This window comes from Schistocerca serialis, chromosome 1 (assembly GCF_023864345.2).
Source record: "Schistocerca serialis cubense isolate TAMUIC-IGC-003099 chromosome 1, iqSchSeri2.2, whole genome shotgun sequence".
In the NCBI taxonomy this organism is placed as follows: Eukaryota; Metazoa; Arthropoda; class Insecta; order Orthoptera; family Acrididae; genus Schistocerca; species Schistocerca serialis.
In genome coordinates, this window is record NC_064638.1 from 725,564,168 (window position 1) to 725,589,271 (window position 25,104).

Genomic DNA, 25,104 nt, shown 5'->3' on the forward strand with positions numbered 1-25,104 from the left:
CTATTGGCGAACACTTGCTTTGGGATTAATAAATGTGAAAAAAAGTGGCAAGTTGAGAACAATACTACTTTATAGATACAACATTTTGTACTACCATTGAATGCATTTTGCTTATCATATTGATTCACTTTCTTTTTATTGCTCATTCAAACAATCTTTTCAGATTTTGGGATACAGTGTACACACACACGCGCACACACACACACACACACACACACACACACACACACACACACACACAATACAGTAACAGTAATATTTCAGCAAGTAAATGAATTTCTTGCTTTATCTGTAAAACAGCTTGCACTACTTGCAGTAGCAGTACTGTCTTGTTTGAAGTCTCCTGTATTTCACAAGTTCTAAAAATTCTGCTACTGAATAGAAGCAATGATCCAATAAGATCCTTAAGGTTTTGCAAATAACTGAAATGGTGACATGATTTTCTACCTTATGTGGAAGACTAATGTAAATTTGTGTAGCACTATTTGTAGTTCTATAAGCTGATGTCCTTACTGGCAGGACATGAAGCTTTTCCTTTTGCCATTATGTATCATGCTCAGGGCATTAAAGTTTTTAGTTATGTCTTTTGAATTCTTCCTAATACATTTACATTCTTTCTGACACATTTATGAATTTCTAGAATGTACATACAGGGAAGTGCAAGATTGACAACTATTGAAACAGGAATTTTCAAGTATCTTTTGGTTGAGCATGTAGCATTGCTCTTACAGTTCTTTCCTGAGTTAAAAAAAAAGACTGTACTAGGTGGTGTATTCCCCAAGAATATAATGCCATAAAGTAGGATGTTGTGAAATTGGGCAAACTAGGCAGTTCGAAAAGTGTGAAAACTTGTTTTAACAGCGAGTAAAAATAGACTATAACATATTTTATTTAGTGGTCAATTTCTTTCATTTATATGTGTACACCAGTTAGTCATTTTGAAGCCATATGCCTAAAAACTTTGTTTCCAAAGAAGGTGTAATTTTGTTGGAGTTTATTGTCGCACTCATGTTGCATGTGCCACATTTTAAAATGAAACTTGGGAATGTTGTTTTGCTTTTTGGTGTTTATCAGTAGCTTATTCCCTCAGATCATCTACAGTGATGGGAAAAAAAATTCAAGAAGGAATTGTGCAGCATAAACAAAAGTTGGTAGGTATATTTCTACATCTGAAATATGATGTCTATGCAAATTTCATGGCAGTCACATAAGAGTGACGGTAGTAGCAGCACTATGAGGATGTAAGTCAGTTTGCTTTAAATACAAGTGTCAGGAAGCCATTTCTGCAAGTATGTGTATGGAGTGTAGCCATGTATGGAAGTGAAACATGCATGATAAACAGTGTGGACAAGAAGAGAATAGAAGCTTTTGAGATGTGGTGCTACAGAAGAAGGTTGAAGATTAGATGGGCAGATCACGTAACTAATGTGGAGATAATGAATAGAATTGGAGAGAAGACGAATTTGTAGCACAACTTGACTAGGTGAAGGGATCAGTTGGTAGGACATGTTCTGAAGCATCAAGGGATCACCAATTTAGCATTGGAGGGAACTGTGTAGGGTAAGAATCGTAGAGGAAGACCAAGAGATGAATACAGTAAGCAGATTCATAAGGATGTAGGTTGAGTAGTTATTCGGAGATGAAGAGGCTTGCACAGGAAAGAGTCTCTGGACTGAAGATCACAACAACAACAACAACAACATTCTGTAATGGCCATGAGCATTAGTCACCTTTGAGACTGGACGTGGCGAGTTGCTGTTAGTGAAGAATGCCTATAGGGCAACAAAGACCTCTTATCAACACCTAATTGAGTTTGAATGAGGTTGTGTAATAGAGCTACATCAAACTGGATGTTCCTTCTGCAATATTGCAGAAAGACTTGGCAGGAATGTAACGACTGTACATGACTGCTGGCTGCAATGGTCACAAGAATGCATAGTCACAAGAATGTATGCTCACAAGAAAACCGGGCTCTGGATGGATGCACAGCACAACTTGAGGGCAAAGAATATCATGTTTGGTGTATGGGTCTGGTGCATTTGCAGCAGCAATTTGAGGAGCAATTGGCACCACAGTGACGCAATGAACTGTTACAAATCAGTTATTTCAAGGCTCCAGGTCAGTCTCCCTGTAGCGTGCATTCCACTGACCCTAAACCGCTGCCATTTGTGGCATCAGCAGTGTCAAGTGAAACCTCATAAGAGGGCAGGGTAGAGGTCTGTTGCGTTTTCTAGTGAAATATGGTTCTGCCTCGGTGCCAGTGATGGTTGTGTGTTGGTTAGAAGAAGGCCAGTTGAATGCCTGCAATCAACCTGTTTGCATGCTAGACACACTGTTCCTAATACACCTGGAGTTGTGGTCTAGGTAGGGTATGACAGCAGGAGCACTCTCGTGGTTATTCCATACACCCTTTCTACAAATATGAATGTCCGTGTGATGATTCGACCTGCAATCAACATCCTTGCGGTTACACCAGTTACTGATGTACTAGCATTTCACATTTGCAATAACTTATCTCATTGTGACATTTGCCTACTTTATTTCTTCATTTATATGCCTCTGTGTCAACGTACTGCATTGTTATACTGGCTGAAAAATGGGGGGTGGAAGTTCAACACTGATTACTATAAATGATGTAACCAACAGTTGCACAATTGCGTTTCACAGTTCTTTATATTCACTGTTCACAACCCTCCAGTATTACACAATTATATGGCCAGTTCACTATTGGTAAATATTGATAAGCCTCATTAATAGGTTGCAGGCAAACATCAGCATACTGCTACAATAGTTCGCTGTTGAACATCTATGAGCACTAAAAACCTAACCACACAGTTCACAGTTCTTTCAGAATAATATGGTATGTGTGACACTATTTTTCAAATAAATTAAACAGGCATTGTCATTAATTGTTCTAACACACAGCCTATTTATGTTACACTTATTCCACTGTTAAGTTGATGCATTGTTGTTAATCTAACCAATACATGTTTCGCGTCTGAAAATAGGCAGTGGGATGACTGTTTCGTGGAAAAAATCTGCCCTTTATGTATCCTCACAATAATAGACACTGAAACTATATGTTGTTCAATGTTTAAGTTACAGAAATTACAATAAAAACATAACTCATTCAGGTAACTGAATACATCGAAAAATTCCTTCTTTTCAACAGTTACTCCTACCACACAGGTTAGGCTGAATTATTTGTTCAAATAATGAATAGTTATACAAACAATACTTTTGACAAATGTAGTAATTATTTTGGAGTTAATTAAGGGCTGGCTTTGCTAATATGTTTTCGAATAGAGCCAAATAAATATTTTAAGAACCCTAGTCGTTCTTCTTCCAAATGTTTACAATTAGTACAGCATTTATATTTGTTTATAAGTCAACAGTAGAATCTAAGTCGTAAGTATTTACAGCAGGTACGGAGCTGTTTAAAACATTCGTGCTTCTCGTGTTCCATTCGTGAAGGGAACAGGAAGAAGCCCTTGTAACAGGTACAGCAGGAAAAATCCTCTGCCATGCACTTTGCAGTGATTTGTACAATATGGATGTAGATGCAGATGAACTTACTACTTGTACATATGCAGCAAGAAAAATAATTCATTATTTTTGCTGGTGCTTTGTAACTTTTCAGTCATATTGGGAAGGGGGGACACAAACAGAATAATGGAAGGATCAAGAGTTTATTTGGCTTTTAGAAGCAAAAATTTATTTTGCCACAGCCTATTAAATAATTCCTTGTCTCAATGGACAGAGAGATTGACATTGCTGGTCTGATAAAATACTTATGACCATGAGTAGAGGTCTGCACTGATGCAGATATCTAAAGTAGTATTTACTTTGAGGATAAAAAACTGTGTCATTGCAAGTATAAGTGCATATGTCTGTGGATATCCACAATAATAGCTACTTAGTGCTTAGAAGTTAAAAGATAGTGCCAACAGTTCTATTATTGTCTGTGTCTTTTAAAAGCAGCTGTTAATAACAGTCATTATTATTTTAAGTTATTATTACCCCTAACATGAAGACTTTCCTAGGAAGACCCATCCATTGTAATCCTTCCTTTATGGTCTGACTCCTATTTGTGTATCATATGACATAATATAATATTGGCAAATCTATCAGTGTTGGCAAAGGCAAAAGCAACAGTTTTTGATTAGACAAAAACTTGCTGAAAAGTGCAGATATAAACATGATGAATATGCCGCATGTGACTGCTCCACATGGAGTTTGAATAGAAATGCTGTCACATTATGACACATGGAGAACAGAAGTTGAAGCAGTGCTCAGTCAGAATGACAATTGGGGATACATAACTGCACACATACTGTGACCTGCAGTGATTATAAAAGATGAAATGATCACTTCTGCAGAAGCTGCACATAAAGCATGGCTAGCAGCAGACAGAAAAGCAAAAGCAGACTTTTATCAATCATTCACACTGAGTTGAAGCAAGTAAAGAACTGCACTACATCACATCAGGGATATCTTAAACAAGAATCAATCTGTGCATCCAAAGGAACTGCTTGCAAAGCTACAGCTCAAATTCCTCACATTTCACAAAATGCAACCTAGTGATGATATGGCACAACATCTTACTGAATTCTTTGATATAGTGAACAAATTACAAGCAATGGATGTTGATATAAACAGTGATCTTTTGCCAGTAATGCTGTTCTACAGTCTTCCAGATAGATACAAAGGGTTTTACATGTGCTGTGGAATCCTGTGACAATCTGCCAGATATCAAGATGCTAAAAGTAAAATATCTTAGAAAAACACAATGCAAGGGTTCAGAAAGATAGTGAAAATATGAGTGCTGTGATGTTTCTTCAGTTGCGCAGATGTTTCGTGAACAAGTCAAAAAGTGCTGTGAGCGACAGTGAAAAATTGGAACAAAAATTGAAAGACAAACAATAAAGGAAATCAATGTACAAATTCAGTGTTAGTAACAAGAAGGGACATACAGAAGATGAGTGTTTTTTCAGGAAGAAACTAATTGTGTGAGCTGCAAACAAAGTTGACGAAGCTCATTGCAGTTCCTCTGTGAATGAGGGTACTCCAACATTTTTTGGTGCATAGATAGTAATTGCAAATCATGCATGAGACAGAAATGCAGAAGTTAATGCCTGTGGATAGTAGTGCTATGCAAGTAACAACTTAAGATGATGAACACATCACAACTGCAGCCACAAGTGCCAATCCCATAATGCAGAAAAATCGTTGTTGTTGTCGTGGCCTTTAGTCCTGTGACTGGTTTGATGCAGCTCTCCATGCTACTCTATCCTGTGCAACTACTTCATCTCCCAGTACTTACTGCAACCTACACCCTTCTCAATCTGCTTAGTGTATTCATCTCTTGGTCTCCCTCTTCGATTTTTACCCTCCACACTGCCCTCCAGTACTAAGTTGGTGATCCCTTGATGCCTCAGAACATGTCCTACCAACCTATCCCTTCTTCTAGTCAAGTTGTGCCACAAACTCCTCTTCTCCCCAATTCTATTCAATACCTCCTCATTAGTTATGTGATCTACCCATCTAATTTTCAGCATTCTTCTGTAGCACCACATTTCTAAAGCTTCTATTCTCTTCTTGTCCAAACTATTTATCACCCATGTTTCACTTCCATACATGGCTACACTCCATACAAATACTTTCAGAAAAGACTTCCTGACACTTAAATCTATACTCGCTGTTAACAAGTTTCTCTTCTTCAGAAACACTTTCCTTGCCATTGCCAGTCTACATTTGATATCCTCTCTACTCTGACCATCATCAGTTATTTTGATCCCCAAATAGCAAAACTCCTTTACTACTTTAAGTGTCTCATTTCCTAATCTAATTCCCTCAGCATCATCCGACTTAATTCGACTACATTCCATTATCCTCGTATTGCTTTTGTTGATGTTCATCTTATATCCTTCTTTCAAGACACTATCCATTCCGTTCAACTGTTCTTCCAAGTCCTTTGCTGTGTCTGACAGAATTACAATATCAGCGGCAAACCTCAAAGTTTTTATTTCTTCTCCATGGATATTAATACCGACTCCGAATTTTTCTTTTGTTTCCTTTACTGCTTGCTCAATATATTCAGATTGAATAACGTCAGGGAGAGGCTACAACCCTGTCTCACTCCCTTCCTAACCGCTGCTTCCCTGTCATGTCCCTCGACTCTTATAACTGCCATCTGGTTTCTGTTCAAATTGTAAATAGCTTTTCGCTCCCTGTATTTTACCCCTGCCACCTTTAGAATTTGAAAGAGAGTATTCCAGTCAACATTGTCCAAAGCTTTCTCTAAGTCTATAAATGCTAGGAATGTAGGTTTGCCTTTCCTTAGTCTATTTTCTAAGATAAGTCATAGGGTCAGTATTGCCTCACGTGTTCCAACATTACTACGGAATCCAAACTGATCTTCCCCGAGGTCGGCTTCTACCAGTTTTTCCATTCATCTGTAAAGAATTCACGGTAGTATTTTGCAGCTGTGACTTATTAAACTGATAGTTTGGTAATTTTCACATATGTCAACACCTGATTTCTTTGGGATTGGAATTATTATATTCTTCTTGAAGTCTGAGGGAATTTCGCCTGTCTCATACATCTTGCTGATCAGATGGTAGAGCTTTGTCAGGACTGGCTCCCCCAAGGCTGTCAGTAGTTCTAATGGAAAGTTGTCTACTCCCGGGGCCTTGTTTCGACTTAGGTCTTTCAGTGCTCTGTCAAACTCTTCACGCAGTATCCTATCTCCCATTTCATCTTCATCTACATCCTCTTCCATTTCCATAATATTGTCCTCAAGAACATTGCCCCTGTATAGACCCTCTGTATACTCCTTCCACCTTTCTGCTTTCCCTTCTTTGCTTAGAACTGGGTTTCCATCTGAACTCTTGATATTCATGCAAGTGGTTCTCTTTTTCTCCAAAGGTCTCTTTAATTTTCCTGTAGGCAGTATCTATCTTACTCCTCGTGAGATAAGCCTCTACATCCTTACATTTGTCCTCTAGCCATCCCTGCTTAGCCATTTTGCACTTCCTGTCGATCTCATTTTTGAGACATTTGTATTCCTTTTTGCCTGCTTCATTTACTGCATTTTTATATTTTCTCCTTTCATCAGTTAAATTCAATATTTCTTCTGTTACCCAAGGATATCTACTAGCCCTCGTCTTTTTACCTACTTGATCCACTGCTGCCTTCACTACTTCATCCCTCAGAGCTACCCATTCTTCTTCTATTGTATCTGTTTCCCCCATTCCTGTCAATTGTTCCCTTATGCTCTCCCTGAAACTCTGTACAACCTCTGGTTCTTTCAGTTTATCCAGGTCCCATCTCCTTAAATTCCCACCTTTTTGCAGTTTCTTCAGTTTTAATCTACAGTTCATAACCAATAGATTGTGGCCAGAGTCCACAAACCGCCCCTGGAAATGTCTTACAATTTAAAACCTGGTTCCTAAATCTGTGTCTTACCATTATATAATCTATCTGATACCTTCTAGTATCTCCAGAATTCTTCCATGTATACAACCTTCTTTTATGATTCTTGAACCAAGTGTTAGCTATGATTAAGTATTGCTCTGTGCAAAGTTCTACCAGATGGCTTCCTCTTTCATTTCGTACCCCCTTCCATATTCACCTACCATGTTTCCTTCTCTCCCTTTTCCTACTCTCAAATTCCAGTCACCCATGACTATTAAATTTTCTTCTCCCTTCACTACCTGAATAATTTCTTTTATCTCATCATACATTTCATCAGTTTCTTCATCATCTGCAGAGCTAGTTGGCATACAAACTTGTACTACTGTAGTAGGCATGGGCTTCGTGTCTATCTTGGCCACAATAATGTGTTCACTATCCTGTTTGTAGTAGCTTACCTGCACTCCTATTTTTTTATTCATTATTAACCCCCCCCCCCTCCCCCCTCATGAACCATGGACCTTGCCGTTGGTGGGGAGGCTTGTGTGCCTCAGCGATACAGATGGCCGTACCGTAGGTGCAACCACAACGGAGGGGTATCTGTTGAGAGGCCAGACAAACGTATGGTTCCTGAAGAGGGGCAGCAGCCTTTTCAGTAGTTGCAAGGGCAACAGTCTGGATGATTGACTGATCTGGCCTTGTAACAATAACCAAAACGGCCTTGCTGTGCTGGTACTGCAAACGGCTGAAAGCAGGGGGAAACTACAGCCGTAATTTTATCCCGAGGGCATGCAGCTTTACTGTATGATTAAATGATGATGGCGTCCTCTTGGGTAAAATATTCCGGAGGTGAAATAGTTCCCCATTCGGATCTCCGGGCAGGGACTACTCAAGAGGATGTCGTTATCAGGAGAAAGAAAACTGGCGTTCTACGGATCGGAGCGTGGACTGTCAGATCCCTTAATCGGGCAGGTATGTTAGAAAATTTAAAAGGGAAATGGATAGGTTGAAGTTAGATATAGTGGGAATTAGTGAAGTTCAGTGGCAGGAGGAACAAGACTTCTGGTCAGGTGACTACAGGGTTATAAACACAAAATCAAATAGGGGTAATGCAGGAGTAGGTTTAATAATGAATAAGAAAATAGGAATGCGGGTATGCTACTACAAACAGCATAGTGAACGCATTATTGTGGCCAAGATAGATATGAAGCCCACACCTACTACAGTAGTACAAGTTTATATGCCAACTAGCTCTGCAGATGATGAAGAAATTGAAGAAATGTATGATGAAATAAAAGAAATTATTCAGATTGTAAAGGGAGACGAAAATTTGATAGTGATGGGTGACTGGAATTCGAGTGTAGGAAAAGGGAGAGAAGGAAACATAGTATGTGAATATGCATTGGGGCTAAGAAATGAAAGAGGAAGCCGCCTGGTAGAATTTTGCACAGAGCACAACATAATCATAGCTAACACTTGGTTTAAGAATCATGAAAGAAGGTTGTATACATGGAAGAACCCTGGAGATACTAAAAGGTATCAGATAGATTATATAATGGTAAGACAGAGATTTAGGAACCAGGTTTTAAATTGTAAGACACTTCCAGGGGCAGATGTGGACTCTGACCACAATCTATTGGTTATGACCTGTAGATTAAAACTGAAGAAACTGCAAAAAGGTGGGAATTTAAGGAGATGGGACCTGGATAAACTGAAAGAACCAGAGGTTGTACAGAGTTTCAGGGAGAGCATAAGGGAACAATTGACAGGAATGGGGGAAAGAAATACAGTAGAAGAAGAATGGGTAGCTTTGAGGGATGAAGTAGCGAAGGCAGCAGAGGATCAAGTAGGTAAAAAGGCGAGGGCTAGTAGAAATCCTTGGGTAACAGAAGAAATATTGAATTTAATTGATGAAAGGAGAAAATATAAAAATGCAGTAAATGAAGCAGGCAAAAAGGAATACAAACGTTTCAAAAATGAGATCGACAGGAAGTGCAAAATGGCTAAGCAGGGATGGCTAGAGGACAAATGTAAGGATGTAGAGGCCTATCTCACTAGGGGTAAGATAGATACTGCCTACAGGAAAATTAAAGAGACCTTTGGAGATAAGAGAACGACTTGTATGAATATCAAGAGCTCAGATGGAAACCCAGTTCTAAGCAAAGAAGGGAAAGCAGAAAGGTGGAAGGAGTATATAGAGGGTCTATACAAGGGCGATGTACTTGAGGACAATATTATGGAAATGGAAGAGGATGTAGATGAAGATGAAATGGGAGATATGATACTGCGTGAAGAGTTTGACAGAGCACTGAAAGACCTGAGTGGAAACAAGGCCCCCAGAGTAGACAACATTCCATTGGAACTACTGACGGCCTTGGGAGAGCCAGTCCTGACAAAACTACCATCTGGTGAGCAAGATGTATGAAACAGGCGAAATACCCTCAGACTTCAAGAAGAATATAATAATTCCAATCCCAAAGATAGCAGGTGGTGACAGATGTGAAAATTACCGAACTATCAGTTTAATAAGTCACAGCTGCAAAATACTAACACGAATTCTTTACAGACGAATGGAAAAACTAGTAGAAGCCAACCTCGGGGAAGATCAGTTTGGATTCCGTAGAAACACTGGAACACGTGAGGCAATACTGACCTTACGACTTATCTTAGAAGAAAGATTAAGGAAAGGCAGACCTATGTTTCTAGCATTTGTAGACTTAGAGAAAGCTTTTGACAATGTTGACTGGAATACTCTCTTTCAAATTCTAAAGGTGGCAGGGGTAAAATACAGGGAGCGAAAGGCTATTTACAATTTTTGCAGAAACCAGATGGCAGTTATAAGAGTCGAGGGACATGAAAGGGAAGCAGTGGTTGGGAAGGGAGTAAGACAGGGTTGTAGCCTCTCCCCGATGTTGTTCAATCTGTATATTGAGCAAGCAGTAAAGGAAACAAAAGAAATATTCGGAGTAGGTATTAAAATTCATGGAGAAGAAATAAAAACTTTGAGGTTCGCTGATGAAATTGTAATTCTGTCAGAAACAGCAAAGGACTTGGAAGAGCAATTGAATGAAATGGATAGTGTCTTGAAAGGAGGATATAAGATGAACATCAACAAAAGCAAAACAAGGATAATGGAATGTAGTCGAATTAAGTTGGGTGATGCTGAGGGAATTAGATTAGGAAATGAGACACTTAAAGTAGTAAGGGAGTTTTGCTATTTGGGGAGCAAAATAACTGATGATGGTCAGAGTAGAGAGGATATAAAATGTAGACTGGCAATGGCAAGGAAAGCGTTTCTGAAGAAGAGAAATTTGTTAACATCGAGTATTGATTTAAGTGTCAGGAAGTCATTTCTGAAAGTATTTGTATGGAGTGTAGCCATGTATGGAAGTGAAACATGGACGATAAATAGTTTGGACAAGAAGAGAATAGAAGCTTTCGAAATGTGGTGCTACAGAAGAATGCTGAAGATTAGATGGGTAGATCACATAACTAATGAGGAAGTATTGAATAGGATTGGGGAGGAGAGAAGTTTGTGGCACAACTTAACCAGAAGAAGGGATTGGTTGGTAGGACATGTTCCGAGGCATCAAGGGATCACCAATTTAGTATTGGAGGGCAGCGTGGAGGGTAAAAATCAAAGAGGGAGACCAAGAGATGAATACACTAAGCAGATTCAGAAGGATGTAGGTTGCAGTAGGTACTGGGAGATGAAAATGCTTGCACAGGATAGAGTAGCATGGAGAGCTGCATCAAACCAGTCTCAGGACTGAAGACCACAACAACAACATATTAAACCTACTCCTGCATTACCCCTGTTTGATTTGTATTTATAACCCTGTATTCACCTGACCAAAAGTCTTGTTTCTCCTGCCACCGAACATCACTAATTCCCACTATATCTAACTTTAACCTATGCATTTCCTTTTTTAAATTTTCTAACCTACCTGCCCTATTAAGGGATCTGACATTCCATGTTCCGATCCGTAGAACGCCAGTTTTCCTCCTCCTGATAACGACGTCCTCTTGAGTCGTTATATATACCAAAACTTGGAACCATCTCATTTCTGTGTCAATGGTTTTGGACAACAACCACACAGTGACATTTGTGAAAGCATGCAGCTATAAGAGGCACTAATGGTAAAGCCAAAGTGATTGCAGACAGAATTGGCAAATTGTTTTATTTACAAGAAAATGGTCCAAAGGTGTGTGTCATTGCTAAGCTGAAAATTAACAAGAGTAATATGCAAATCTGGCAAGCTCGATTAGGCCACCTGAACTAGTGAGATGTGATTACACGCTCAAAAATGAGTATGTTACAGGTCTGAAACCCAGAGATGTTGTTCTCACTAGATGTATTACATGTGAAGGAAAGATCATGTCCACACTCTTCACCAAACGAGTAGGGAACTCAAATGATCTTCTGAAGTTAATCCTCTCTGATGTCTGTGGGCCAATGGCAAAAACTTCTGAAGGTGGTGTGAGATTTTTTGTGGCCTTTGAAGATGACCGCAGCAAATGGTATGACATATATTTCCATGACATAGAGGAGAAGTTGTCAACAAATTTGCTGAATTCAAAAACCTCGTTGAAAGTCAGCCTGGTCATAAAATTAAATCTGTTTAGTCCAGCAATGGTAAGGAGTATGGCAATGAAAGGAGTTCAGAACTACAGGAATGCAGTGACATCTAACATTTCCATACACACGACAGCAGAATGGTGTCACTGAACGAAAGCTCTGTCTGTTGGTTGAAGTGCCTACTACCATCATTTTGGATCAGAGCAATCAACACAGCTAACTCTGGTACCAAGTGCCATGGAGATTGAATGCCTGCCAGAGCAGGTGGACTTGGTAGCCACTAGGGGGCACTGCAACCATGCAGAACTGCTTGATAACTACTTTGCTTGTCACTCTGTTTACTCGGGTCTTGGAGATTTGTCCCTTTTGCTCTTGGCCATGTTGTAATCATTGTGGTGACATTTTGTGTAGCACCTCGTTGTTGTCTAGGTTTTTATCTTTGTTCTGATCTGTTGTCTTGTCTGCAGTCATTTGCCTACCGTTAGTTTGTGTTACTCTTTTGAAGGTGGCCCTCCTGCCTGGTAGCTTCCTCTGCTTCTCCAGTTCTTCTGGAACTTTGACAAGCACACTGATGTATAGCTACTGACAGATGCAGCACTAACAGTGTCCAAAATTGTTGCTTAACCAAAGGGCTATGGAAATAATTCCTCAAGTGTCACACTTGCTCAACAGTTTGTGGCAGGTGTAGATTTATAAGTTGTTTCGATTCATGATGTTAACTTCATTTCAAATGCAACAGACATCAATGTCAATGATGCATTATGTGGTCCAGATCATTGAGAGTGGTATGAGGTGTATATGATGCAATCAAGCCACTGGTGAAAAATAATACCTGGGACATTCTAGACAGACCAACAAATGAAAGTTTTGAGGAATAAATACAGAAGTAATAGATTTTTGCTGAGGAGAAAAAGAAAGAAAAGTTGCAAGATGACTCAATCGGCAGTCTGTAGTTGACTTTGGGTAAACATTCTTTCCAGCTGCAAGAATCAATCATTTAGTAGTCATTCCATGATTATATAATCAGAGTAAATCATTAACATGAAAATAAATCCAAAAGTTATGATTTTTTTTATTTAGATGGACCTTAATATAAATAACATACAGCTAAGATTTGGTGAAACAAGCTTTGTTCATTTGTCACTAAAAAATAAAATGGTATTATTACAAACATAAGCTAGAAAGTCAAGGATAATGCACATGTATTTGAATGTCTTTTAATATCTGTGGGACTCTTTAGTACAAATAGAAACTTGTAGAATTTACATAACTTATAAGGGCCAGTATGTATGAAAATATACCAGACATTAAATAAATTTACCATGACTAGTATAAAGCAAAACAAATAAATATTATGGATGTAACATTTTAATGTTGCAGATGTAACACATACATTTAACTTATAGTGAAGGACTGAAACTATGTACCTAACAATGCTAAAATCATTGCATAGTGACAAATTTGTGAATAAATGAAGAGCATTCAGATAACAGAAAAAATTAGTTTAAAAGGTTTAATTTAATTTCAGTAAAAGTTAACCTTTCACGAGAATCTGTGGTAGGTTCATGTAAAGTACATGTAACTTGGCAAATATCAGCTTCACTAGTATCGTCCTTTCTGGCCATACAGATTTATTCCCTACTCTCTTATCTTAAGGAACTCAACTAATTTTTTAACACTGACAACTTGTCCAGCAAATTTGTGTAAATGTCAGATTCTATTGTAACAAAAAGCCACAGACCAAAACACAATGAAAAGTTTTCATCATTGCAACTGTTAATGAAAGAATTTAGGAATGTTTCTTCCTTATCGGTCTGGTCTACAACACATTTGAAATTGCAGTGTGCACCATCTCCCTTAGACAGCAAACCTATTTCAACTGTATATTTCCCAATGGCGTACACACTGTTGACTTGGTGAGTGTCAGAAGGAGACGAGTCACTCCAGTGCAACTGTAACTTGTCAGCATGGTTTTTTACCTCCTCTACTGGAACATCTGTTATATTAACTTTATCAGTTACAGATTCTGTAAGTTGTACAAATCATCTGTGGAGGCTTCAATCATTTGGGAAATCAACAGGAAAAATTACGGTTTTGTTAGCGGTGTGTGTGATAAGATTTCCTGTGAAACATTACTAAATGCCTTCTCTGTAAACCACCTAGAACAGACAGTTCAGAACCCCACTCATTATGGAAATATATTGGATCTAATAGTAACAAATAGATGTGACCTTTTCGAGTATGTACATGTAGAAACTGGTATAAGTGACCCTGATGCATTTGTGGTTATAGCTATTACCAAAGTACAAAGGGACTGTAAAACAAGCAGAAAGATATTCATATTAAGTAAACTAGATAAAAATCAGTAGTATCACACGTCAATGAGGAACTTGAAGCTTTCAAAACCGGCCAGGAGCATGTAGAAGAACTATGGCTCACATTAAAAAGAATAATTGACCATGCACTTAATAGGTATGTATACAGTAGAAGAGTTTTTAATGGGAGGGACACTCCATGGTATACAGACACTGCAAAGAAACTTCTAATGAAACAGAGATCACTGCATAATATGTGTAAAGAAAAGGATAGGACTACAGATAGAGAGATACTGAATGAAACATGTTTGGTTATCAAGTGACAATGTGTGAAGCCTTCAGTGATTACTGTAGCAGAATATTGTCAAATGATTTTTCACAAAATCCAAAGAAATTCTGGTCATACGGAAAGGCTGTTAGTGGAACCAAAGTTAGGTGTCCAGTCCATAGTGAATGAAACAGCAACTGAAATTAAGGGTAGCAAAGCAAAAGCTGAAGTGCTTAAATCTGTTTTCAAATGCTCCTTTACAAAGGAAAGCCAGGAGTATTGCCCTGTACCACTGAAAAGATGAGTAAAATTAGTGTCAGTGGCATTGAGAAACAGCTGAAAGCATTAAAACTGAACAAAACTCAAGAGCCTGATGGAAACCCAATCAGATTCTGTACTGAATTTGCTGCTGAGCTAACCTCTCTTCTAACTATAATCTATCAGAGATACCTTGAACAAAAAATAATTCCCAGTAGCTGGAAAAAACCCAGGTAACACATGTCTACAAGAAGGCTAGCAGAAGTGATCCACAAAGCTACTGTCCAGTGTCTTTGACATTAACTAGTTATAGAATCTTAGAGCATATCTGGAGCTCAAACACAATGAGATATCTTGAACAGAGTGGCTTCCTCCATGTCAAGCAGCATAGATTCTGAAAACATTGATCGTGTGAAACCCAACTCACACTTTTCTTACATGATATAACGAAAGTTTTGGATAAAGGTACATAGATGCAGTATTTCTTGAGTTCCAAAAAGCAGTTGACTTGGTACCACGCCTATATTTATTGTCAACAAGTTTGATCATATGGGGGTATCAACTAAAATTTGTGACTTGATTGAGAACTTCTTGGTAGGGAGGACACAGAATGTTATATGGGATGGGAAAGTCATCATCAGATGTAGATGTAACTTTGGGTGTGCCCCAGGGAAGTGTGTTGGAACAATTGCTGTTCATGTTGTACATTAGTGAATGACCTTATGGGCAATATTAACCTCAGACATTTTGCAGATGATGCAGTTATCTATAATGAAGTACTGTCTGATGAAAGAAGCTACATAAATATTCAGTCAGAGCTTGATAAGATTTCAGAGTGATGCAAAGATTGGCAACTTGATTTAATGTTCAGAAATGTAAAATTGTGCACTCTACAAACCAAAGAAAATAGTATCCTATGATCATAATATCTGTGAGTTACAGTTGGAACTGGCCAACTCATACAAGTACCTGGGTGTAACACTTTGTAGGAATATGAAATGGAATGACCACATAGGCTTAATTGTGGGTAAAGCGGATGGTAGACTTTAGTGCTAGAATACTGGGGAAGTGCAATTAGTCTGCAAAGTAGATTGCTTACAAATCACTTGTGTGACTCATTCTAGAGTATTGTTCAACTGTGTAGTACCCTCACCAAATAGTACTAACGGGGGATATTGAATGTATACAGAGGAGGGCAGAACAAATGGTCACAGGTTTGTTTAACCCATTGGAGAGTGTTGCATTGACACTGAAGAAACTGATCTGGCAGACTCTTGATGGTAGATGTAAACTTGAACTCTTGAAGGTAGATGTAAACTATCCTGAGAAAGTCTACTAACAAAGTTTGAAGAACCAGCTTTAAATGATGATTCCAGGAATATACTACAACCCCCTATGTATCACTCACATAGGAATCGTTAGGACAAGGTTAGAATAATTACAGCATGCACAGAGGCATTTAAACAATTGTACTTCCTGTTGCACTCTATACGTGAATGGAACTAGAAGAAACCCTAATAAATGATACAATGGGATGTACCATCTGCCATGCGCTTCACAGTGGTTTGCAGTATTGATGTAGAGGTAGATGTAGTATGCAGATTTGGATATAAGACTTGTTGATGTAGGTGTGGATAAGGGACTCTGTGGATAAGACAGACAAACAATAAAAATATGCATTTTATTTCCTTGTAACTGAATTATTAAGAAATTATTCTAAAGTTGCTTCACTGATATATGTAGGTGTACTCTTGGATGAATATATGTGCTGTATGGATACTTCTCAGTATTATTCTACTGAAATAGTTGTATCTGTGATATAGAGTGATATTTAATAACCTACTTATGATATGTTTTGACTTTGCACTTTTTGAACAGAAAATTGATTTTTCTTTTTAAAATATTTATTATAAGTTAAGTTCATCTATACCTACAGTTTCATTCATGTATGATCTTCCACATCTCTCCACAATATTTTTATCCATCCTTGATTTGTATCTTTACTCTTGCTGTACTTTTTGTAAGAATCTGTATAGTCCATTATTTCAGCATGTTGCTATATTACTTTTTTAAAAGAAGCAAATACTTAAGATGAAAGAAGTGTTTTCAGCAACAGATGTTCGTTGCCCATGCCAAACATTATCTTATTAGCTACTTCACTATGTTGTTTTATACATTAAATATTTTCCTGGCTTGCTAACAGAAATTTCAGTGAAATTTCTTGTAGGTTTTCTGTTTTTCTGATCTATCTAAGACATGTACTTTTTTGTTTGTTTCAGGTTTTAGTGATCCTGCTCCTCCTGTCCCTGTTCCAAGGATCAGAAAACAATCGAAAACACCAAAGTTGCAAAATGAACATAGTGGCATAAATACCCAGATAGCACCAAGAATTGTACCTCCAAAAAGAAGGAAAAAATCAAATACTTCATCAGAACTTGAGTACATTATGTATGCTACAAATGAAACAGAGATGGAATGTTCACATGTTAATTCAGAAGGTGGCCTAATTGACAAAACTCCAGGCTGTAACAAAATAGCGGTGATGAATAGTGTGGATACTTTCAACCTAGCAGCAGAGTGTCCAGACAGAATCAATAACTATTTTAATTTTGTCAAGCCAAAACCCTATTATCCCAGTTCCAACACTCTATACACTGCTAAAATGTGTGACACTCAAGAGGACGATGATAGTGGTGTATACTTTGCTGAAAGTACATCACTAGAATCACAGAAATATGATCAGTCAGAGGTGAAACAAAATGTGACAACAGATGCGAAATACGAAGAAATTTTTCAAAATGAGAGTAATTATAGCAATAATCTTAGAAATGGTAGTAATAAACAAAACAGTGATTTATTTAAAGGCATTTATACACATACAAATGAACAAATTACAAACAAAATTACTCCAGCTGCATTACATACTTCATCAGAATGTGATGATCAGGTTGATCCCTACTGCTCAACAAATATTTCTCAGGACAGTGACAATAAGAATCTGAAGACAAAAGAAATTATAGGTTACGTTACATCATGCTGTTCTAAGGCTAACATTGTACAGAATGAACAATACAGAAGCAAGGAAGATAATGGGGATGTGCCACATGTCTTAGCATTATCTGATAGATCTCACTCTACAGCCCTAGATAATAGCTGCAAGAAATTGTATGAAAAAACTGATTTTAAAGAGTACTCTACAGAAAACACTGAATGTACTGTGAAAGAAACATCATTTAATTTAAACTGTGGGAATAATGGATCCCATAAAGAATTAGCAATAAAAAATGATGATATCTCAGAGATAGTGGACAGATTTTTGTTGCTCGATGTTCAAAATTGCTCCAGCAGTGAGCCTCGAGAGCTGCAAGAAAATGTGGGCCAGCAGAAGTACAAATTGCCTCACAAAGAAGAACTCCCTAAAACAAAGGAGGATCCTCTTGTAGAGATATCAAAAAAGTTTAGCATGTTCTTGTGTGACATGTTGGGTAGTAGTAGTCTTCGAAATGCAGTTTCAGATGCGGTTGTTAAGCCTCTTCCTACTTCACACTCTTGGCTATCAACTGTTGATATTAATTCCAAATATGAAAACTCTAAAGACCAGGAAACTTCTGTTACTGAACATTTTAAATCCCAGAGAGCTCTCAGAGATAAACATTCTAAATGTGATAAACATTTTACAAATGTTGTAAAACAAAATAATGATGGTCATATAGATGTCAACAAGAATGTTCTTGCAGAAGTGGAAAACAGACTGGATCATAGTGAAGAGGCACATGTAAGGAAGGGTTCTGAAAACAATACTTCAAACTTCTTGAAAAGTATTAGTATCATGGATTTAACTGATGAAAGTTGCAGTGCAGAGATTGATGATAGCCTTCCAAACAATAATGTTGATAATGTAAATAAAAGCGTAGAAATTGAATGCAGTAATCACGTAGAAAGTGACAGTAAAATTGGCCAGTCGTGTAGGAATCATAACTCTGCTGTAGATGATACAGAGGTATCATATCTGTCCACTGCAACAGAAATGGAAAGCAAGTTAGATGGTGGTAGAGAGGCAGACATAAAAAAGGATTCTGAAACAAATGCTATAGATGTTGAGAAAAATGTCAGTGTTATGGACTTCACTGATCTAAGTTCCACTACAGAAGTATCAACTGTTCTTGACACCAGTGATAGTAATGCTATAAGTAAAAACATACAGACAGAATGCACTAATGATGTAGAAGGTGACAAAAAACTCAACTTGTTACACAATTTTCAGAATTCTGTTGCTGCGGATAATCTAGAGATATCACATAAACTGATTGCAACAGAAAGAGAAAGCAAACTGAATACTGATGAAGAGGAACAGATGCAAAAGGATTCTGAAGCAAATGCTACAAATGTGAAAAATATCAGTCACATGGACTCCACTGATGTAATGTCCTCAAAAAGGTCACCAGTTGTTCTTGAGAACAGTAATAGTAATTCTGTAAGTGAAAACTTACAGACTGAATGCAGCAATCATATGGAAGGCAACGGAGAACTTAATCTGTCATACAGCTTTCATAATTTTGTTGCAGGGACTATAGAGGCATTGTACCAACCCTCTGTAATGGAAACAGAAAGCAAAATGAACCTTAATGAAGAGGCAGAGACACAAAAGGATTCCGAAACAAATACCGTGAAACTTGTGAAAAATGCTAGTGGTACAGACTTCCTTCAGAAAAATTCCAATGGAGAAGTACCAGAGTTTTCTGAGAACAGTATCGTTGATGACCTAAATGAATTCTTACAGCCTGAATGTTGTAATTATGTTGAAGATAACAAGCTGACATGGAGTAGTCAGAATTCTGTTGTGAACAATTCAGATATCATTGAAGGAAATGTACCATCAGAGACTGAAGGAGGAACCAGGTTAGCCCTTGGACATAACAAATTATTATATGGTAAAAGCAAAGAAGCCATATATGAATTAAAAAACAAAAATATTACTGTCAATAACACAAAGAAAAAATCAGTGAAGTTCAATGATACTGTTAACATAATCAACAAGGTAGAATATGCTTTACAGAGAAATCGAAGTATTAGCATAAATGAAGAAAAAAAGGTATTTAAAAGGGACTCATGGACAACTGAAAGCTGTATGAAATCTAAAAGAAGGGAAGTTGCTGAAAATGATTCCGATGATTCTGAAAATATGGTTGAAGAACATGATCTGTGGAAAAGTTATAATGAAGAAGTTTGTGAAAAGCCAAAGAAGTCATCCCTACCATCTTTTGAAAGTTTCCTCGCCAAGAGCTGTGGAACTGTGGGGATTAAAACAGAGGAAGAAAAAATTCATGAACATGAACTTTGGACCAGTGACAATAATCAAATTAATAAATGTAGAGATACTCATCTGCCTTCATTTGAAAGTTTTATTTCAAAAACATCAAAGAATAATCACACAAATCAGACTCAAAGCTCAGACCAGACAGAGTTAAAGCATGGAAAATTAACAGTATTTGGAAGTTCCATTTCAGAATGTGAGGCACACAATAGTCTCCCTGAAGCCCCATCTCCTCCAAAGTGTTCAGCTTTCCATGAAATTTTGCTTGATGCTACATTCTGGACCAAACAAAAAAGCCCTGATAATGTCACAGGGCCACCTAAAAGTGAGTATCAGTAGATATCCCTCAACATGTTTATATGCTTTATACAACCATGACCACGTTGTAATCATGCTGTGTGTTAATCAAAGACTGTGTTATTTGTAGAAAGGTACAGACCTCATTAGCCAAAAATGCTAATGGCCAAGAATGTAGCTCTGATATGCGCAATATTATTAACTGCTTTGCTAGGAAACGTATATTTGTGGTACCCCATGAAGAGTATTATTTTTAAATTAGTATTTATTGTAGCCTAGTTTGTAATAGCATATTGTTGGATACAAAATGTTAGTAGAAATGAAGCAGTATTTTTACATTATTTTTTTGTAACAGACTCTTTCAGTAAAAAAATTAGACTGAATAAAAGTGTTGTCAAAAACTAAGCATGACACCTAATGTGTATTATGATAACTATCAGACAAGGTGCATAGACAGTAATAAACCATTGTGACTGTGAATTGAATTTTGTAATCTCAGCGTAGTTACCATGGAGTATTTGCAGGTTGTGTTCAGTACTTGTATTTACTCTTGATAGTGAACATGTATTTGACGATGAGAATATATATATTACCTAAGTGTTCATATATTTTATTTATATGATAAATAAATCACAAAATTGCAACACCAATAATTTCATTTGAAATAAACTTTGAATGTTTTTCAAAAGAAATGTACATTAATTTATTGTAAATAGAAAGAAAGTGTACTGGTCACTCTGCATTTCATCTGTTATTTGTTATTGGAAGCACATATTAAGCCACATTTCTAATTTATTATCAGTGAAGAGTTTCTTCCCCTCCATCCTTTTCCAGTCCTATCTTGTACTTTGTCCAAAACTTTGTCATCAGTTTTCTTAAAATTTGTTATCTATGAAAAGCTGTTTACCATGGATCCATTTTCAGTGTAAACATGAACTTTGTCTTTAAAGACCTTGTCATGAACAGAACATCTAATGTCCTATATTTTCCTGGTATTGTAGGTTCATAAATGAAGGAAAATGATAAACATGAGCATATTTAAAAACTTTGACAATAACTTATTCCTATAGTGTACACACATAGAGCTGAACAGTAACATGACATCAGGCTAAAAAAAGTTATAAAAACAGTAGTAGAACAGTATATAAAAAAAGTAGTAGAACAGTACTGGAAATAACTAATGCAGATCACACACATTTATGGAGTCATACGAAAATTTGTGTACATTTCAAGAACTGTGAACATGTTCTACAGAATTATTAGAGTGTTACTAGAATGAGAACAACATTTTAATTTCCTGGGCCAATTGTTTAAAAGAATTAATACATACACTTTTACAGTTATTGGCATATGCACTACTGTGCAGAATGCATCTCTACACTGTACTTATAGTTTCAGTTAGAAAGGTAGTTAAGAGCATTATATGTGCTGTTGATCATTTAACCTAATAACATGTAGCAAGATAGTTTTCAAGCTATTTGACATAATTTGTATTTGAATATGGATGCACCCAAAGCACTTACAACAAATACTGTATTTGGTACAGTAAAAGAAATAATTATTAAATCAAGGGAAAATCCAGGATGTAATATAATCGTATTGGTTAGACCATCAGTGAGAGAGCACCATGAGTTCCTACTGCTAATAAGCCGCGTACACTGTTCGTTTATTGCATATTTTTATGAGGTTTAAACAGGAGCGACATATTTTCAGTTATCTGTTTAGTTACCAGTTTATTTTTGTAATTTCTTGTGTCTTTGAGTGTTTACTAGGCACAACCTTTTATTTTAATAACAGTGTAGCATAGAGACCGCTGTTGTTATCAACCATTGTATTGACCCTAGTATCATAAAGGCTTTGGTTTGATTTGGTTAAAACAGCTCAGGGTTGGTTAGACCGTCAGTGAGAGAGCACCGTGAGTTCCTGCTGCTAATAAGCCAAATACACCGTTCGTTTATTACAAATTTTTCGAGCTTCTAACAGGAGCAACTTCAGTAATAGATAGGAACTGTGGTTGCTGTGTACAGATGCGAGCTCAGTTGTTGACCCTTCACTCACAACTCCAAGCTGTGTTGGCTTCTGTCAAACAGCTTGAGGTTGCTGCCAAGGGGCATCACTGTGGGGGGTCAGATGCAGGTATGCGAGGGACGTCGAGCACATCCCACGTGTCCCCCGATTGGTCCACTGCTGTGGTCGCTCCAGGTACTGCCTGCACTGAGGTTGATCCCTCACCCGTGATCAAGTGGGAGATCATTCCAAAGTCTGGCCGGCAGCGAAAGACTTTCTGAGAGGCCGATCGTAGGGCCTCCCTGGTTCGTTTGATGCACTGGTTTTGGACATTATCTGTAGCTGACAAAATCTCTGAGCTGGATGCAGTTGTCCACCCTGTTCCAGAGGAAGCTTCTCAGCGAGCAAGGACTGGGCATTCACAGAGGGTGGATTTGCTGGTAGTTGGGAGCTCCAACATTAGGCGTGTAATGGGGCCCCCTAGGGACATGGCTGCCAAGGAGGGGAAGTCATTCCAGATGTGGAAAGGGTGCTTCCGGTTGCCATGAGGAGTAAAGGGTGGAGCCAACTGCACGTGGTGGCCCATGTTGGTACCAATGACGTGTGTCACTTTGGATTGTAGGAGATTCTTTCTGGTTTTGGGCAGTTAATGGAAATGGTAAAGACTGCCAGTCTTGCTTGCTGTATTAGGGCGGAGCCCGCCATCTGCAGCAGCATCATCAGAACTGACTGTGGTCCTTTGGTACAGAGCTGAGTGGAGGGTCTGAATCAGAGGCTCAGGCGGTTCTGTGACCATGTAGGCTGCAGATTCCAGATTCGTTGACTTGCGCCATTGGGTGGTGGGTTACTGGGTTCCACTTAAGCAGTTTCACAGGTAGCGGGGGCTCTGTGGAAGGGACTGGGCAGTTTTTTAGGTTAGAGGGTCTCAGGAAACCACATAAAGGGCGTCCATCTAAAAAGGGGCCAGGTAAAACACAGTAAGGTAGTTGTAAAAACGATCGGTATCTTAGTTGTAAATTGTCGTAGCTGTATTGGGAAAGAACCACAGCTCCGAGCCCTAGTAGCCAAAGCCAAAGCTAGAAATAAGTTCAACCGAAATTTTTTCAAACAACCTAACAGTTTTCAGAAATGCAATTGGTGGTGGAGTGTTTATTGCTGTCAGAAGTAGATTACCTTGTAGTGAAATTGAAGTAGATATTTCCTGCGAAATAGTTGGCAGATGTTATACCTGGCAATCGGAATAAACTATTAATTGGATCGTTTTACTGCCCCCCCCCCCCCCCCCCCCCGACTCAGAAGATATAGTTGCTGAGTAGATCACAGGAAACCTGAGTCTCATTTAAAACAAGTACACCACTCCTACAATTATAGTCATAGTGACTACAATCTATGCCTACCCTCAATATGCTGGAAGCCGGCGGCAGGCATAAAACGTCATCCGAAATTGTACTGAATGCTTTCTCAGAAAATTATTAGAACAATTAGTTCATGAGCCCTCTTGAAGTGTAAATTGTTACAAAAGCATACTTGACCTCTTTGCAACAAATAATCCTGGACAAATAGGGAGTATCATGACGAATACAGGGATTAGCGACCACAAGGCAGTTGCCACTAGGCTGAATAAAGTAACACCTGCAACCATCAAAAAGAAACGCAAAGTACATCTATTTAAAAAAACTGCTAAAAATGTTTTTAATGCCTTTTTAAGAGACAGCCTCCATTCCTTCCGATCTGATCACGTAAGCGTAGAAAAGATGTGGAATGATTTCAAACAGATAGTATCAATGGCAGTTGAGAGATATATACCACGTAAACTAATAAGTGATGGTACTGATCCCCCATGGTACACCAAACGGGCAGATCGCTGTTGCAGAAGCAACGAAAAAGGCATGCCAAATTTAAAAGAATGCAAAATCCCCAAGATTGGCAAAATTTTGCAGAAGTTCGAAATATAGTGCGTACTTCAATGCGAGATGCTTTTAATAATTCCCACAACGAAACTCTGTCTCAGAATCTGGCAGAAAACGCAAAGAGATTCTGGTCATACATGCAGCACACCAGTGGCAAGACCCATTCAGTACCTTCACTGCACGGTAACAACGGTGAAGTCACTGATGACAGTACCACTAAAGCAGAGTTATTAAACACGGTTTTCCGAAACTCCTTCACCAAAGAAGATGAAGTAAATATTCCTGAATTCAAATCAAGAACAACTGCCAAGATGAGAAACATAGATGTACATGTCCTTGGTGTACCAAAGCAGCTTAAATCACTTAATAAAGGCAAGATTCCGGTCCAGATTGTATACAAGTCACGTTCCTTTCAGAGTATGCTGATACAATAGCTCCATATTTAACATTTATATACAACCGCTCGCTCTCAGAAAGTTCCATACCTAAAGACTGGAAAATTGCTCAAGTGACACAGTAGGGGAGACCGGGGACAAAAGTAGCAGGGTATGAAAGTAACATCCCGCCCCTACCTTCGCATGTAGCTCCGAAATTCACGTGATTCAAACAATGTATTCCTTTCATGTTTCCCAACTGCCTACCAATTTTTAGCCAGTATTGGAGAGTCTCTGTTGAGTGTGGTGCAGTAAAACGTTTTTTCAGTCTCTCTCATAAGTTTTCTCAATTTTCTTAGTTTTGTGATA

At 38.1% G+C, this 25,104-nt stretch overlaps 1 protein-coding gene across 1 annotated transcript in view; it reads left to right on the forward strand.

Moving 5' to 3' along the window:
• The window catches only part of LOC126427820 (uncharacterized), a 328,244-nt gene that overhangs the window by 31,159 nt on the left and 271,981 nt on the right, over positions 1-25,104 (forward strand). The window contains exon 2 of the mRNA XM_050089782.1: positions 17,113-20,472. Coding sequence (XP_049945739.1) covers positions 17,113-20,472 — 3,360 coding nt within the window. The remainder of the gene's footprint in view (positions 1-17,112; positions 20,473-25,104) is intronic.